Genomic DNA, 18234 nt, shown 5'->3' on the forward strand with positions numbered 1-18234 from the left:
CCCCCTCGACCCTTCCAGAAAGCCCCCCTCGACCCTTACTGAAAGCCCCCCCTCGACCCTTACTGAAAGCCCCCACGACCCTTACTGAAAGCCCCGCTCGACCCTTACTGAAAGCCCCCCCTCGACCCTTACTGAAAGCCCCCCCTCGACCCTTACTGAATGCCCCCCCTCGACCCTTACTGAAAGCCCCCCCTCGACCAATACTGAAAGCCCCCCCTCGACCCTTCCAGAAAGCCCCCCCTCGATCCTTCCAGAAAGCCCCCCTCGACCCTTCCAGAAAGCCCCCGCACGACCCTTCCAGAAAGCCCCCCCCTCGACCCTTCCTGAAATCCCTCGCTCGACCCTTCCAGAAAGCCCCCGCTCGACCCTTCCAGAAAGCCCCCCCTCAACCCTTCCAGAAAGCCCCCCCTCGACCCTTACTGAAAGCCCCCCCTCGACCCTTACTGAAAGCCCCCCCTCGACCCTTCCAGAAAGCCCCCCCTCGACCCTTACTGAAAGCCCCCCTTCAACCTTTCCAGAAAGCCCCCCCTCGACCCTTCCAGAAAGCCCCCGCTCGACCCTTACTGATGAAAACGTTCTAGAATTCCCGGTAACATTCTAGAACTGCTCAATATTCTACAACACAGAGCGGGAGGTTTGTGAAGTGTAGTGGACTTATCCACCTGTTTAACAGAACAGCATTTGAGGGCGGGCGGAGCGGGGATAACTTCCCCCAAGCAGCATTTAAGAAATGAATGCATAGCGCATGCCAAGACTACGCTCCTGCCTAGCAACACCCCGAGGAACCACCAAAAATAAAGAGGGGCAACGCCACCTTTAACGGTCCATTAGAAAGAGGTCTTACCAGTGTGGGTCCTCAGGTGGGCTTTCAGATGGGAAGACTTGGTGTACACTTTCTTACATCCTGGAAAACAATACACACAGAAGAACAAATTATCAGGATGATGATAATAGGCACAAGTTCAGGAATATGCACAACATACATCAAATGTTCTGTTCCACAATACGAGCCCTCTGATCCACAATACGAGCCCTCTGATCCACAATACGAGCCCTCTGATCCACAATACGAGCCCTCTGATCCACAATACGAGCCCTCTGATCCACAATACGAGCCCTCTGATCCACAATACGAGCCCTCTGATCCACAATACGAGCCCTCTGATCCACAATACGAGCCCTCTGATCCACAATACGAGCCCTCTGATCCACAATACGAGCCCTCTGATCCACAATACGAGCCCTCTGATCCACAATACGAGCCCTCTGATCCACAATACGAGCCCTCTGATCCACAATACTCTCTACAGTATGTGTTCTACAATCTCTCAATGGAATGATGTTATACAATACTATTTGTTCAATACTATGTACATCTGTGGATTCTGCTGTCCTAGAATACTATATATCTGTGGATTCCGCTGTTCTAGAATACTATATATCTGTGGATTCCGCTGTTCTAGAATACTGTATATCTGTGGATTCCGCTGTTCTAGAATACTATACATCTGTGGATTCCGCTGTTCTAGAATACTATACATCTGTGGATTCCGCTGTTCTAGAATACTATACATCTGTGGATTCCGCTGTTCTAGAATACTATACATCTGTGGATTCCTCTGTTCTAGAATACTATATACATCTGTGGATTCCGCTGTTCTAGAATACTATACATCTGTGGATTCCGCTGTTCTAGAATACTATACATCTGTGGATTCCGCTGTTCTAGAATACTATACATCTGTGGATTCCTCTGTTCTAGAATACTATATACATCTGTGGATTCCGCTGTTCTAGAATACTATATACATCTGTGGATTCCGCTGTTCTAGAATACTATACATCTGTGGATTCCTCTGTTCTAGAATACTATACATCTGTGGATTCCGCTGTTCTAGAATACTATACTGTGCATTCGGAAAGTATTCAGACACCTTGAATTTTTCCACATTGTTAAGTTACAGCCTCATTCTAAAATATAGAGATTTTTTAAATTCTCAATGGACACACACTACCCCATAATGCAAAAAAAGGTTTCGACATTTTTGCTAATTTATATATAGATAAAAAAAATCTGTGTATTCAGACCCTTTAGTCAGTACTTTGTTGAAGCACCTTTGGCAGCGATTACAGTTACAAGCCTTCTTGGGTATGACAACACAAGCTTGGCACACCTGTATTTGGGGAGGTTCTCCCATTCTTCTCTGCAGATCCTGGTTGGATAGGTAGCGTCACTGCACAGCTATTTTCAGGTCTCTCCAGAGATTTTTGATCGGGTTCCAGTCCGGGCTCTGGCTGGGCCACTCAAGGACATTCAGAGACTTGTCCTGAAGCCACTCCTGCGTTCCTCTTGGCTGTCTGCTTAGGGTTGTCGTCCTTTTGGAAAGTGAAGCTTTGCCCCAGTCTGAGGTCTTGAGTGCTCCCAGTCCCTGCCGCTTAAAAACATCCCCACAGCATGATGCTGCCACCACCACCATGCTTCACCGTAGTGATGCTGCCACCATCATGCTTCACCGTAGGGATGGTGCCAGGTTTCCTCCAGATGTGACGCTTGGCATTCAGGCCAAAGAGTTCAACCTTGGTTTCATTAGACCAGAGAATCTTGTTCCTCATGGTCTGAGAGTCTTTAGGTCCCTTTTGGCAAACTCCAAGTGGGTTGTCATGTGCCTTTTACTGAGGAGTGGCTTCCGTCTGGCCACTCTACCATAAAGGCCTGATTGGTGGAGGGCTGCAGAGAGGGTTGTCTTGGTGGGTCCATTTAAGAATGATGGAGGCCACAGTGTTCTTGGGGACCTTCAATGCTGCAGAAAGGTACTGGTATCCTTCCCCAGATCTGTGCCTCGACACAATCCTGTCTCGGAGCTCTACGGGCAATTCCTTCGACCTCATGGCTTGGTTTTTGCTCTGTCATGCACTGTCAACTGTGGGACCTTATATAGACAGGTGTGTGCCTTTCCAAATCATGTCCAATCAATTAAATTTACCACATGTGGACTCCAATCAAGTTATAGAAACATCTCAAGGATGATCAATGAAAACAGGACGCACCTGAGCTCAATTTCGAGTCTCATAGCAAAGGGTCAGAATACTGTAAATAAGGTATTTCGGTTTTTAAATTAGCAGACATTTCTAAGAACCTGTGTTATGTTTGTCATTATGGGTTAAAGAGTAGATTGATGAGGAAATGTTTTTTATTTTAATAAATTAGCAAAAATGTCTAAACCTGTTTTTGCTTTGTCATTATGGGTTATACAACAGTCTCCCTGTTCTGCAACACCGTCTCCCAGTTCTGCAACACCGCCTCCCTGTTCTGCAACACCGTCTCCCTGTTCTGCAACACCGTCTCCCTGTTCTGCAACACCGTCTCCCTGTTCTGCAACACCGTCTCTATGAGTTCTGCAACACCGTCTCCCAGTTCTGCAACACCGTCTCCCAGTTCTGCAACACCGTCTCCCAGTTCTGCAACACCGTCTCCCAGTTCTGCAACACCGCCTCCCTGTTCTGCAACACCGTCTCCCTGTTCTGCAACACCGTCTCCCTGTTCTGCAATACCGCCTCCCTGTTCTGCAACACCGCCTCCCTGTTCTGCAACACCGCCTCTACGAGTTCTGCAACACCACCTCCCTGTTCTGCAACACCGCCTCCCTGTTCTGCAACACCGCCTCTACCGAGTTCTGCAACACCGCCTCTACCGAGTTCTGCAACACCGCCTCTACCGAGTTCTGCAACACCGCCTCTACCGAGTTCTGCAACACCGCCTCCCTGTTCTGCAACACCGCCTCCCTGTTCTGCAACACCGCCTCTACCGAGTTCTGCAACACCGCCTCTACCGAGTTCTGCAACACCGCCTCTACAGAGTTCTGCAACACCGCCTCTACAGAGTTCTGCAACACCGCCTCTACAGAGTTCTGCAACACCGCCTCCACCGAGTTCTGCAACACCGCCTCTACCGAGTTCTGCAACACCGCCTCTACCGAGTTCTGCAACACCGCCTCTACCGAGTTCTGCAACACCGCCTCTACGAGTTCTGCAACACCGCCTCTACCGAGTTCTGCAACTCCGCCTCCCTGTTCTGCAACACCGCCTCTACCGAGTTCTGCAACACCGCCTCCCTGTTCTGCAACACCGTCTCCCTGTTCTGCAACACCGTCTCCCTGTTCTGCAACACCGTCTCTATGAGTTCTGCAACACCGTCTCCCTGTTCTGCAACACCATCTCCCAGTTCTGCAACACCGTCTCCCAGTTCTGCAACACCGTCTCCCAGTTCTGCAACACCGTCTCCCAGTTCTGCAACACCGTCTCCCAGTTCTGCAACACCGCCTCCCTGTTCTGCAACACCGTCTCCCTGTTCTGCAACACCGTCTCCCTGTTCTGCAACACCGCCTCCCTGTTCTGCAACACCGCCTCCCTGTTCTGCAACACCGCCTCTACGAGTTCTGCAACACCGCCTCCCTGTTCTGCAACACCGCCTCCCTGTTCTGCAACACCGCCTCTACCGAGTTCTGCAACACCGCCTCTACGAGTTCTGCAACACCGCCTCTACGAGTTCTGCAACACCGCCTCTACGAGTTCTGCAACACCGCCTCTACGAGTTCTGCAACACCGCCTCTACGAGTTCTGCAACACCGCCTCCCTGTTCTGCAACACCGCCTCTACCGAGTTCTGCAACACCGCCTCTACCGAGTTCTGCAACACCGCCTCTACCGAGTTCTGCAACACCGCCTCTACCGAGTTCTGCAACACCGCCTCCACCGAGTTCTGCAACACCGCCTCTACCGAGTTCTGCAACACCGCCTCTACCGAGTTCTGCAACACCGCCTCTACGAGTTCTGCAACACCGCCTCTACGAGTTCTGCAACACCGCCTCTACGAGTTCTGCAACACCGCCTCTACCGAGTTCTGCAACTCCGCCTCCCTGTTCTGCAACACCGCCTCTACCGAGTTCTGCAACACCGCCTCTACCGAGTTCTGCAACACCGCCTCTACCGAGTTCTGCAACACCGCCTCCCTGTTCTGCAACACCGCCTCCCTGTTCTGCAACACCGCCTCTACCGAGTTCTGCAACACCGCCTCTACCGAGTTCTGCAACACCGCCTCTACCGAGTTCTGCAACACCGCCTCTACAGAGTTCTGCAACACCGCCTCCACCGAGTTCTGCAACACCGCCTCTACCGAGTTCTGCAACACCGCCTCTACCGAGTTCTGCAACACCGCCTCTACCGAGTTCTGCAACACCGCCTCTACCGAGTTCTGCAACACCGCCTCTACCGAGTTCTGCAACACCGCCTCTACCGAGTTCTGCAACACCGCCTCTACGAGTTCTGCAACACCGCCTCTACCGAGTTCTGCAACACCGCCTCCCTGTTCTGCAACACCGTCTCCCTGTTCTGCAACACCGTCTCCCTGTTCTGCAACACCGTCTCCCTGTTCTGCAACACCGTCTCTATGAGTTCTGCAACACCGTCTCCCTGTTCTGCAACACCGTCTCCCAGTTCTGCAACACCGTCTCCCAGTTCTGCAACACCGTCTCCCAGTTCTGCAACACCGTCTCCCAGTTCTGCAACACCGCCTCCCTGTTCTGCAACACCGTCTCCCTGTTCTGCAACACCGTCTCCCTGTTCTGCAACACCGCCTCCCTGTTCTGCAACACCGCCTCCCTGTTCTGCAACACCGCCTCTACGAGTTCTGCAACACCGCCTCCCTGTTCTGCAACACCGCCTCCCTGTTCTGCAACACCACCTCTACCGAGTTCTGCAACACCGCCTCTACCGAGTTCTGCAACACCGCCTCTACGAGTTCTGCAACACCGCCTCTACGAGTTCTGCAACACCGCCTCTACGAGTTCTGCAACACCGCCTCTACCGAGTTCTGCAACACCGCCTCTACCGAGTTCTGCAACACCGCCTCTACCGAGTTCTGCAACACCGCCTCTACCGAGTTCTGCAACACCGCCTCTACCGAGTTCTGCAACACCGCCTCCACCGAGTTCTGCAACACCGCCTCTACCGAGTTCTGCAACACCGCCTCTACGAGTTCTGCAACACCGCCTCTACGAGTTCTGCAACACCGCCTCTACCGAGTTCTGCAACTCCGCCTCCCTGTTCTGCAACACCGCTCCTGTCTGCACACCGCCTCTACCGAGTTCTGCAACACCACCTCCCTGTTCTGCAACACCGTCTCTATGAGTTCTGCAACACCGCCTCTACGAGTTCTGCAACACCGCCTCTACGAGTTCTGCAACACCGCCTCTACGAGTTCTGCAACACCGCCTCTACGAGTTCTGCAACACCGCCTCTACGAGTTCTGCAACACCGCCTCTACGAGTTCTGCAACACCGCCTCTACGAGTTCTGCAACACCGCCTCTACGAGTTCTGCAACACCGCCTCTACGAGTTCTGCAACACCGCCTCTACGAGTTCTGCAACACCGCCTCTACGAGTTCTGCAACACCGCCTCTACGAGTTCTGCAACACCGCCTCTACGAGTTCTGCAACACCGCCTCTACGAGTTCTGCAACACCGCCTCTACGAGTTCTGCAACACCGCCTCTACGAGTTCTGCAACACCGCCTCTACGAGTTCTGCAACACCGCCTCTACGAGTTCTGCAACACCGCCTCTACGAGTTCTGCAACACCGCCTCTACGAGTTCTGCAACACCGCCTCTACGAGTTCTGCAACACCGCCTCTACCGAGTTCTGCAACACCGCCTCTACCGAGTTCTGCAACACCGCCTCTACCGAGTTCTGCAACACCGCCTCTACCGAGTTCTGCAACACCGCCTCTACCTGAGTTCTGCAACACCGCCTCTACCGAGTTCTGCAACACCGCCTCTACGAGTTCTGCAACACCGTCTCCTGTTCTGCAACACCGTCTCTATGAGTTCTGCAACACCGTCTCTATGAGTTCTGCAACACCGTCTCTACGAGTTCTGCAACACCATCTCTATGAGTTCTGCAACACCGTCTCTACGAGTTCTGCAACACCGTCTCTATGAGTTCTGCAACACCGCCTCTACCGAGTTCTGCAACACCGTCTCCCTGTTCTGCAACACCGCCTCCCTGTTCTGCAACACCGTCTCTACCCGAGATCTGCTACCATTTGCAACACGCCAGTCCAGACATGCTGAGGAGTTGAGTAACCCTCCAATCCCAGAGCCAGAGGCTATCTGACATCATCTAACATTAGTGAGAGACATGCTGAGGAGTTGAGTAACCCTCCAATCCCAGAGCCAGAGGCTATCTGACATCATCTAACATTAGTGAGAGACATGCTGAGGAGTTGAGTAACCCTCCAATCCCAGAGCCAGAGGCTATCTGACATCATCTAACATTAGTGAGAGACATGCTGAGGAGTTGAGTAACCCTCCAATCCCAGAGCCAGAGGCTATCTGGCATCATCTAACATTAGTGAGAGACATGCTGAGGAGTTGAGTAACCCTCCAATCCCAGAGCCAGAGGCTATCTGACATCATCTAACATTAGTGAGAGGGCAAGCAGGAGGAGCACATGAGTATTATATTAGCCCAAGAGGAGTTTGTTTATGTGTGTGTGTGTGTGTTTCAGTGGACTGACTGGTGTGTTTTTCTAGCTGTGAAACACTGTCAGTTTGATGCAACCAATAAGAATCTGTCTCGGTCGTCCATTTCCTGTGTTTCTCTGACAGATCTCTAGAGCTTGGTTTCATCCAAAACGACACCCTGTTCCCTATATAGTGCACTACTTTTGACCAGGATTCTGGTCACAACGAGGGCACTATGTAGGGAATATGGTGCCGTTTGGGATACATCTTAGAGCTGGCTAAAAGCCTGTCGATTACTGAATTATTCAACATCATTCAGAGGCAACACACACAGAGAATAGTAATGTTTACTAAATTCACTGAGTCAGACCACCGCCCATAACACAGGACACTGAGCTAATCAGACCACCACCCATTACACAGGACACTACAGACACTGAGCTAATCAGACCACCACCCATAACACAGGACACTACAGACACTGAGCTAGTCAGACCACCACCCATAACACAGGACACTATAGACACTGAGCTAATCAGACCACCACCCATAACACAGGACACTACAGACACTGAGCTAATCAGACCACCACCCATAGCACAGGACACTACAGACACTGAGCTAGTCAGACCACCACCCATAACACAGGACACTATAGGCCTACAGACACTGAGCTAATCAGACCACCACCCATAACACAGGACACTGAGCTAATCAGACCACCACCCATAACACAGGACACTGAGCTAATCAGACCACCACCCATAACACAGGACACTGAGCTAATCAGACCACCGCCCATAACACAGGACACTACAGACACTGAGCTAATCAGACCACCACCCATAACACAGGACACTATAGACACTGAGCTAATCAGACCACCACCCATAACACAGGACACTATAGACACGGAGCTAATCAGACCACCACCCATAACACAGGACACTATAGACACGGAGCTAATCAGACCACCACCCATAACACAGGACACTACAGACACTGAGCTAATCAGACCACCACCCATAACACAGGACACTGAGCTAATCAGACCACCACCCATAGCACAGGACACTGAGCTAATCAGACCACCACCCATAGCACAGGACACTACGGACACTGAGCTAATCAGACCACCACCCATAACACAGGACACTACGGACACTGAGCTAATCAGACCACCACCCATAACACAGGACACTATAGACACGGAGCTAATCAGACCACCACCCATAACACAGGACACTACGGACAATGAGCTAATCAGACCACCACCCATAACACAGGACACTGAGCTAATCAGACCACCACCCATAACACAGGACACTGAGCTAATCAGACCACCACCCATTACACAGGACACTATAGACACAGAGCTAATCAGACCACCACCCATAACACAGGACACTACAGACACTGAGCGAATCAGACCACCACCCATAACACAGGACACTGAGCTAATCAGACCACCACCCATAACACAGGACACTGAGCTAATCAGACCACCACCCTAACACAGGACACTATAGACACGGAGCTAATCAGACCACCACCCATAACACAGGACACTACAGACACTGAGCTAATCAGACCACCACCCATAACACAGGACACTATGGACACTGAGCTAATCAGACCACCACCCATAGCACAGGACACTGAGCTAATCAGACCACCACCCATAACACAGGACACTATACACACAGAGCTAATCAGACCACCACCCATAGCACAGGACACTACAGACACTGAGCTAATCAGACCACCACCCATAACACAGGACACTATGGACACTGAGCTAATCAGACCACCACCCATAACACAGGACACTATGGACACTGAGCTAATCAGACCACCACCCATAACACAGGACACTATGGACACTGAGCTAATCAGACCACCACCCATAACACAGGACACTATGGACACTGAGCTAATCAGACTACCACCCATAACACAGGACACTGAGCTAATCAGATCACCACCCATAACACAGGACACTGGGCTAATCAGACCACCACCCATAACACAGGACACTGAGCTAATCAGACCACCACCCATAACACAGGACACTACAGACACGGAGCTAATTGATGGTAAACAACGTATTGCATGTGAGCTAGGAACAAGCACAACATCTTCATGATAAACTGAAATAGACGAGCAACACACAGAAAGTAAACCTAAAGTAAAGCTCTGCAGCTGAGAGAGGGAGGGAGGGAGGGAGGGAGGGAGGGAGGGAGGGAGGGAGGGAGGGAGGGAGGGAGGGAGGGAGGGAGGGAGGGAGGGGAGGGAGGGAGGGAGGGAGGGAGGGAGGGAGGGAGGGAGGGAGGGAGGGAGGGAGGAGGCCTGACAGTAGAGGGAGGGAGGGAGGAGGCCTGACAGTAGAGGGAGGGAGGGAGGAGGCCTGACAGTACAGGGAGGGAGGGAGGGATAAGTCCTGACAGTAGAGGGAAGGAAGGAATACGTCCTGACAGTAGAGGGAGGGAGGGAGGGATACGTCCTGACAGTAGAGGGAGGGAGGGAGGGATACGTCCTGACAGTAGAGGGAGGGAGGGAGGGATACGTCCTGACAGTAGAGGGAGGGAGGGAGGGATACGTCCTGACAGTAGAGGGCGGGAGGGTGGGTGGGAGGAGTCCTGACAGTAGAGGGAGGAGGCCTGACAGTAGAGGGAGGGGTCCTGAGAGTAGAGGGAGGGGTCCTGAGAGTAGAGGGAGGGGTCCTGAGAGTAGAGGGAGGGAGGGATAAGTCCTGACAGTAGAGGGAGGAGTCCTGACAGTAGAGGGAGGGAGGGATACGTCTTGACAGTAGAGGGAGGAGTCCTGACAGTAGAGGGAGGAGTCCTGACCTGGGAAGTCACAGTGGTGTATCCTCCTCTTCTCCAGGTCTGGGTTGGTCCTGCGGTTGTAGCGGACCTGCATGGACTGGTTCAGGCTTGGAGCTGGGCCGGAGCCTGGGGCTGGAGTTAGACTTGAGGCTGGGGGCCGAGCCACACCGGTGGGGGAAAGACTGGGGGAGACGCTGACTCCCAGCTTGGAGGCGATAGTGGCGGCATAGGAAGGGGGAGGGGAGAGGTTCTGAAGGAGGTCCTTCTGACGATCTGGGGAGCTGGGCTCTGAGCTGGGAGGAGAGGGGGGCAGGTAGGGGGCCTTGGCCTGATGGTGCTGGGGCTGCTGGAGGAAGTGAGGGTGAGGGTAGGCCCCTCCCACGTTGTGCAGCCCACCACAGTAGCTTGCCTTGGCACTCTGTAGTTGTTGGTGTTGCTGCTGGGCCTGGGCGGCTAAGTGTAGGTCGTGGAAGGTGTGCATGATGGGCGAGGGACCGGAACCTCCGTGATGCTGCCCCGCCCGGTGATGAGCATTGTTGCCATGGTGATGCATGGGCGCGAGAGGGGCGGAGTCCAGCTCCGCAGAGAGCAACTGGAACAGAGAGTCGTCGTGAGGCAGATCGAACGACCCCAGCTCCTCCTTCACGTAAACAGAACCGCCCGTTGCCACGGCGTCAGAGGTCGGGTCACCACCACCCGACGGGCTGAACACGCTAGTGAACTCTGGTAACGAAGAAGACACCGACGTTACCGTGGAAAGGCTGATGCTGTTACTGTGGACGCTACTGCTGGGGCAGTGAGGGTGAGGATGGGTGAAGGGAGAGGAGGCAGGGGGTTCTGTTTTGACCTGCTGGCCCATGCCTCCACCGTTACCCCCAGGCCCTGGGCGTGCCGGCCGACACAAGCCCATCCTCAGGTATGCCAGGTCGGGTAGGAAGACGTTCATGTTGATGCTGTAAGGAGATCCGCCCTGGTCGTCGCCAAAGAAGTGATCCATCACAGAGGCACTGTCCCGCCGAGACTTGTTCTGCTCTGGAGGGTCAGGATGGGACATCAGGAGCGGCGTCTGGGGGGAGAGGTACTTATCCAGTTCACTCTTCCCTGTCTGAGGAGAAAAGACAGACTTACTTAAAAAGGTTGGCTCATTATTAATTCTGAACCAAATCTCTATTTTGGATGTAAATGGTATAAATATTATAACAAATAATCACGATGTTTATGGCAATTTCACTTTGTTTTAATGAACTTAGTAGTGGAAACAATCCTTTAATTGATTGTTTTAATTAACTTAGTAGTGGAAACAATCCTTTAATTGATTGTTTTAATTAACTTAGTAGTGGAAACAATCCTTTAATTGATTGTTTTAATTAACTTAGTAGTGGAAACAATCCTTTAATTGATTGTTTTAATTAACTTAGTAGTGGAAACAATCCTTTAATTGATTATGTTTTAATTAACTTAGTAGTGGAAACAATCCTTTAATTGATTGTTTTAATTAACTTAGTAGTGGAAACAATCCTTTAATTGATTGTTTTAATTAACTTAGTAGTGGAAACAATCCTTTAATTGATTGTTTTAATGAACTTAGTAGTGGAAACAATCCTTTAATTGATTGTTTTAATGAACTTAGTAGTGGAAACAATCCTTTAATTGATTATGTTTTAATGAACTTAGTAGTGGAAACAATCCTTTATTTGATTGTTTTAATTAACTTAGTAGAGAAACAATCCTTTAATTGATTATGTTTTAATGAACTTAATAGTGAAAACAATCCTTTAATTGATTGTTTTAATGAACTTAGTAGTGGAAACAATCCTTTAATTGATTATGTTTTAATGAACTTAATAGTGAAACAATCCTTTAGATTTTTTCTTACATCTTTGATCATCACGTGATACTAATCAGTATGATCAACATGCTGCATTCTGGACGGGAAGAATACGTTCAGGTATCGACTTCAATCATTTACAGTTCAAATGTGTTGGTACCCGTACAGCTCATTGAAATATGGCTTCATTCCTCCTGAAAAGAGGTGAAACTAAAAGCTATTTTATCACGATTACTCGCCTTTGGTGTGTCAGAATAAAGCATAGAAGCTGTGAAAAAGAGATGAATTATCGATTATTCTACAAATATATATATCTTTAAAATGGCCTGGACACATTTGTTGGTACCCCTTAGAAAAGATAATAAATAATTGGATTATAGTGATATATAACTATTTTGTTTCTTTAATTATCATCACACACACACACACACACACACACACACACACACACACACACACACACGTCTCCAATCATCTTAGTAATCAGTCATTCAGCCTATTGAAATGGAGTAAAGTAGTCACTGTGCTGTTTGGTATCATTGTGTTGCACCACACTGACCATGGACCAGAGTAAAGTAGTCACTGTGCTGTTTGGTATCATTGTGTTGCACCACACTGAACATGGACCAGAGTAAAGTAGTCACTGTGCTGTTTGGTATCATTGTGTTGCACCACACTGAACATGGACCAGAGTAAAGCTACGGAGAGATTTGTCTGAGATCAGAAAGACAATAAAAGACAAGCCTGGTAAAAGGCTACGAGACCATCTCCAAGCAGCTAGATGTTCCTGTGACAAACAGTTGGAAATATTATTTAAGAAGACGTTTAAGGTCCGTGGAACTGTGGAACAACCTTCCTGGGCGCGGCAGCAAGAGGGAGAAATCGACCTCAGATTGATCAGGATTGTGGGAATGGTAGAAAAGGAAGAACCAAGGATAACTGCCAAATAGATACAAGCTGAACTCCAACATGTTTCGCTTTTTTTGAGCCAAAGTAGGTTCCATAGAAGAAGCCAGACTGGAATTTGCTAAAATGCATATTGACAAGCCACAATCCTTCTGGGAGAATGTCCTTTGGTACAGATGAGTCAAAACTGGAGCTTTTTGGCAAGTCACATCAGCTCTATGTTCACAGATGAAGAAATGAAGTTTTTAAAGAAAAGAGCACCACTCCTACAGTGAAACCTGGAGGAGGCTGGGTTATGTGTTGGGGCTGCTGTGTTGCGCCTGGCACAGGGTGCCTGGAATCTGTGCAGGACGCAATGAAATCTCAAGACTATCAAGGCATTCTGGAGCGAAACGTACTGCCCAGTGTGAGAAATCTCTGTCTCAGTCTGAATCCTACAGTCTGGAGAAAGCACCCATCAAACCTGAGACAGCTGGAGCAGTTTGCTCAGGAAGAGTGGGCCGAACTACCTGTTAACAGGTGCAGAAGACACCCATCAAACCTGAGACAGCTGGAGCAGTTTGCTCAGGAAGAGTGGGCCGAACTACCTGTTAACAGGTGCAGAAGACACCCATCAAACCTGAGACAGCTGGAGCAGTTTGCTCAGGAAGAGTGGGCCGAACTACCTGTTAACAGGTGCAGAAGACACCCATCAAACCTGAGACAGCTGGAGCAGTTTGCTCAGGAAGAGTGGGCCGAACTATCTATTAACAGGTGCAGAAGTCACCCATCAAACCTGAGACAGCTGGAGCAGTTTGCTCAGGAAGAGTGGGCCGAACTACCTGTTAACAGGTGCAGAAGTCACCCATCAAACCTGAGACAGCTGGAGCAGTTTGCTCAGGAAGAGTGGATCAAACTACCTGTTAACAGGTGCAGAAGTCACCCATCAAACCTGAGACAGCTGGAGCAGTTTGCTCAGGAAGAGTGGGCCGAACTACCTGTTAACAGGTGCAGAAGTCACCCATCAAACCTGAGACAGCTGGAGCAGTTTGCTCAGGAAGAGTGGGCCGAACTACCTGTTAACAGGTGCAGGAGTCTCACTGAGAGCTACAGAGAACATTTGATTGCAGTGATTACCTCTGAAGGTTGTGCCACAACATATTAGGTTGAAGGGTCCCATCATTTGTGTCCATGTCATTTTCATTGTGTTTTATTATGTACAATATTCTGTTGGAAACAAAACGAATAAAAAAACAAAGTCTGATTTCTATTAAATGAATAATTAAATATGGAATAATTACTTTAGTAAATGTCAAGTTATTTCAGAGAAAATGTTACCTTTTGGTTTTTTTTGTGAAGAGGTACCAACAAACCTGAACATGTCTGTAATACAACTTCATCTACCCTGTCAAACCTGAACATGTCTGTAATACAACTTCATCTACCCTGTCAAACCTGAACATGTCTGTAATACAACTTCATCTACCCTGTCAAACCTGAACATGTCTGTAATACAACTTCCACTACCCTGTCAAACCTGAACATGTCTGTAATACAACTTAATCTACCCTGTCAAACCTGAACATGTCTGTAATACAACTTCATCTACCCTGTCAAACCTGAACATGTCTGTAATACAACTTCATCTACCCTGTCAAACCTGAACATGTCTGTAATACAACTTCATCTATCCTGTCAAACCTCATACAGATGGAGGATCATAATTTGACCTATATATTGTCACAGCAAAATAATCCTGCAGCAATAGGATCTGAACGTTTGGTCCATAATGTTACTTGATTGGTTGATAGGCTATTAGCTGGCCAGAAAAGCAGACAAATATAATCGTGTGTTAAGTAGTATGGGTTTAGTATGGGTTTAGTATGGGTTTATCGATGCAGGGGGAAATTATCCGCAAGAAAAGAGTGATCAAATTAAGATACTACATCTTACAGTCCATTTATTAAGAGTTCAGAACCAGTGTTTGACTGTGTCATGCTGAAACTATGTGGTGGCCAGTGGGATGAGGAGTCCGGTAGTAATGTCTGATAGGACAGACAGAGTCACCAGGCAGACATTTATCAAGTAGCCTTCAGTGAGCTGCTGCCACATTCCCCCCTCAGCTGTAAACTGTACTCACACCAACCAGACCAGAGGGCTTAAAACAGGCACTGTCTGCTTCCCAAACGGCACCCACAGGGCTGTGATTAAAACTAGTGCACTACATAGGGAATAAGGTGCCATTAACTTCGGGTTAAAAGTAGTGCACTACATAGGGAATAGGGTGCCATTAACTTCGGGTTAAAAGTAGTGCACTACATAGGGAATAGGGTGCCATTAACTTCGGGTTAAAAGTAGTGCACTACATAGGGAATAGGGTGCCATTAATTTCGGGTTAAAAGTAGTGCACTACATAGGGAATAGGGTGCCATTCACTTCAGGTTAAAAGTAGTGCACTACATAGGGAATAGGGTGCCATTAACTTCAGGTTAAAAGTAGTGCACTACATAGGGAATAGGGTACCATTAATTTCGGGTTAAAAGTAGTGCACTACATAGGGAATAGGGTGCCATTTGGGACAGCAGACTACTGACAGGTGGTCATGATGAAGGAATGAACCTGACTCTCTCTCTCTCTCCATTCCTTCTGCTCAGGAGAAAAACAAAACACACACACACCATAATAAATACTATTCGGGCTCCACATAAATAACTCATTAAAGATCATCCAACTAATGGAGGAAATGGTTACTGGACATTGGGAAGGAAAAACACCCTCCCTGTTGGTGCTTCTCCTGTCCCGCAAAGTAACTGCTCTGTCCAGTTCTTTACGCAATGGCTTGCTGGCTGAAGGGAAGGTTTTCTATTTCTGTCGTTTAGATCGTCCAGCTGTTAACTGGTCATGTATATGTGCCACAAGTGTTCCGATTAAGGCGGTCGGGCTGTCTGTCTGTCGACATTGCTGGGAAGTTTCTACCTACTATATCGGGTTGGGTCCGGACTTGCACCGTGCGTTAGAGAGTAGATGGGATCGGACGGAGTCAGTTGTTGATGGGAATGGTAGCCAAGAAACCAATTGTGAGCGTGTGAGCAACTGGCACTGTCTGGCATAGCTGCCTGTCCTACCAGTTCCAATGAACTATGAGCTAAATGCGTCTTGCTATTTTTTTTTAAAACTAGGCAAGTCAGTTAAGAACAAATTCTTATTTACAATGACGGCCTAGGAACAGTGGGTTAACTGCCTTGTTCAGGGGCAGAACGATAGATTCAATCCAGCAACCTTTCAGTTACTAGTCCAACACTCTAACCACTAGGCTACCTGCCGTTCCGACGATGTCTCTCGTTCCCAATCATGTAATCTTCCTGCTGTGTCCCGACCCATAGGCCTACACATCGAATGATAAAATACTTACGACCATAACAACATCAGGAGACGTTATTATTACGCACAATTAAAGCGCCAATCTCCTCTACATTTTGTATAATACTATAGAATTCCCCACATCACAGCAACACGAACAGCCTTAGTGCTTTGCAACATGCCAACCAACCTCGCCCATTCTGAGATAAAGAATAGCCTACACCGGGGAGAACATCTCAACACTGACAAACTACATTACCTGGTGCACGTATTCACTCTGTCCACTCCTTTCCGTCAGTAGGTTCTTGGTATCGAAACCGAACAGAGCCGATTCCTCGGCCGGGAAGCCTTCCGAAAGCATGGGCTTGAGCAGGGTGTAGAACATCTCGTCCTGCCCGGTCCCGGTCCCAGCGCTCATCGTGATCAGCGTCGCGGCCATATAGATTTACTCCCCACCGGAATAACAAGGTGCGAGCGGCCGCAATAATAATCATATAATAACGACAGAGGCGACAGATGAAACGGGACGGTGCATGAGAGGACTGACTGTAGCGATGTATTCGAGTCTGTGTGTAGTCTAATTAGCGATCTCGTCTGACTGGGTTATCCACTCCACTTGTCTCCCTTCGGTAGGACTGGAGTCTGTTGGGACAGTTCAAAGCTTCTGCTCTTTTCTATCCATGTCAACTCATGCGATGAGAGGAAGCGAGGCGGGCGTGGGGCAGGTTCAGTCGGTTTAGTGTTTCAAAAAAAAAAGAGGCAGGGCGTGGCCAACAAATAAGACAGAACAGAACGCCTCATACACCGTCAAAAACGCCTTTTGTACAACAACAGTAAACAGCTCCCCGGCACCGAGACCCCTTCACAGAGGGCTTCTCTCTCCCTAAAGCCCAGTTTACTAAATATGTAGCTAGGTTACACACATACCAAGGAACGCTCATTATTACCCTTATACTCACCATGTTTCGTGTTCTCAAGCTTTGACCTGCATCATTTCACAGGGTTCCCCCCCTGTGCTTCAAGAACATTTTCTATCAAAACCAAATAAAATCATGTTTTATTTATCAAATCAAATCAAATGTATTTATAAATCCCTTCGTACATCAGCCGATATCTCAAAGTGCTGTACAGAAACCCAGCCTAAAACCCCAAACAGCAAGCAATGCAGGTGTAGAAGCATACATGTATGTACATTCTGTGGAATGTGCCTCTACTGGGAATATTAAACTATAGTCGACACGTTTATTTTCATCCCTTAATTTATTCATATTCTGAATGATTCTTCTCAGAAGTTTACGTCATACATATTTTTATATTGAAGGTATTTTCAAGGTTCATTGTTAAAACTAGAACTAGTTCAGAAAGTGAGTGGCTGACCAGGGTGATACACCCGCTGACCAGGGTGATGCACCCGCTGACCAGGGTGATGCACCCGCTGACCAGGGTGATACACCCGCTGACCAGGGTGATGGAACCGCTGACCAGGGTGATACACCCGCTGACCAGGGTGATACACCCGCTGACCAGGGTGATGGAACCGCTGACCAGGGTGATGAACCCACCGACCAGGGTGATAAACCCACCGACCAGGGTGATGGAACCGCTGACCAGGGTGATAAACCCGCTGACCAGGGTGATACACCCGCTGACCTGGGTGATACACCCGCTGACCAGTGTGATACACCCGCTGACCAGGGTGATGGAACCGCTGACCAGGGTGATAAACCCGCTGACCAGGGTGATGGAACCGCTGACCAGGGTGATGAACCCACCGACCAGGGTGATAAACCCACCGACCAGGGTGATGGAACTGCT

General features: G+C 49.1%; 1 protein-coding gene across 1 annotated transcript in view; it reads right to left on the minus strand.

The window, feature by feature from the left end:
- The window catches only part of LOC116371882 (Krueppel-like factor 5), a 29369-nt gene extending 12231 nt beyond the window's left edge, over nucleotides 1-17138 (minus strand). The window contains exons 1-3 of the mRNA XM_031821019.1: nucleotides 16679-17138; nucleotides 10368-11451; nucleotides 845-904 (exon numbers count right to left, since the gene is read on the minus strand). Coding sequence (XP_031676879.1) covers nucleotides 845-904; nucleotides 10368-11451; nucleotides 16679-16858 — 1324 coding nt within the window. The 5' untranslated portion in view covers nucleotides 16859-17138. The remainder of the gene's footprint in view (nucleotides 1-844; nucleotides 905-10367; nucleotides 11452-16678) is intronic.
- Nucleotides 17139-18234: the final 1096 nt, after the last annotated feature.

This window comes from Oncorhynchus kisutch, unplaced genomic scaffold, assembly GCF_002021735.2.
Source record: "Oncorhynchus kisutch isolate 150728-3 unplaced genomic scaffold, Okis_V2 scaffold3811, whole genome shotgun sequence".
NCBI classification, from domain to species: Eukaryota; Metazoa; Chordata; class Actinopteri; order Salmoniformes; family Salmonidae; genus Oncorhynchus; species Oncorhynchus kisutch.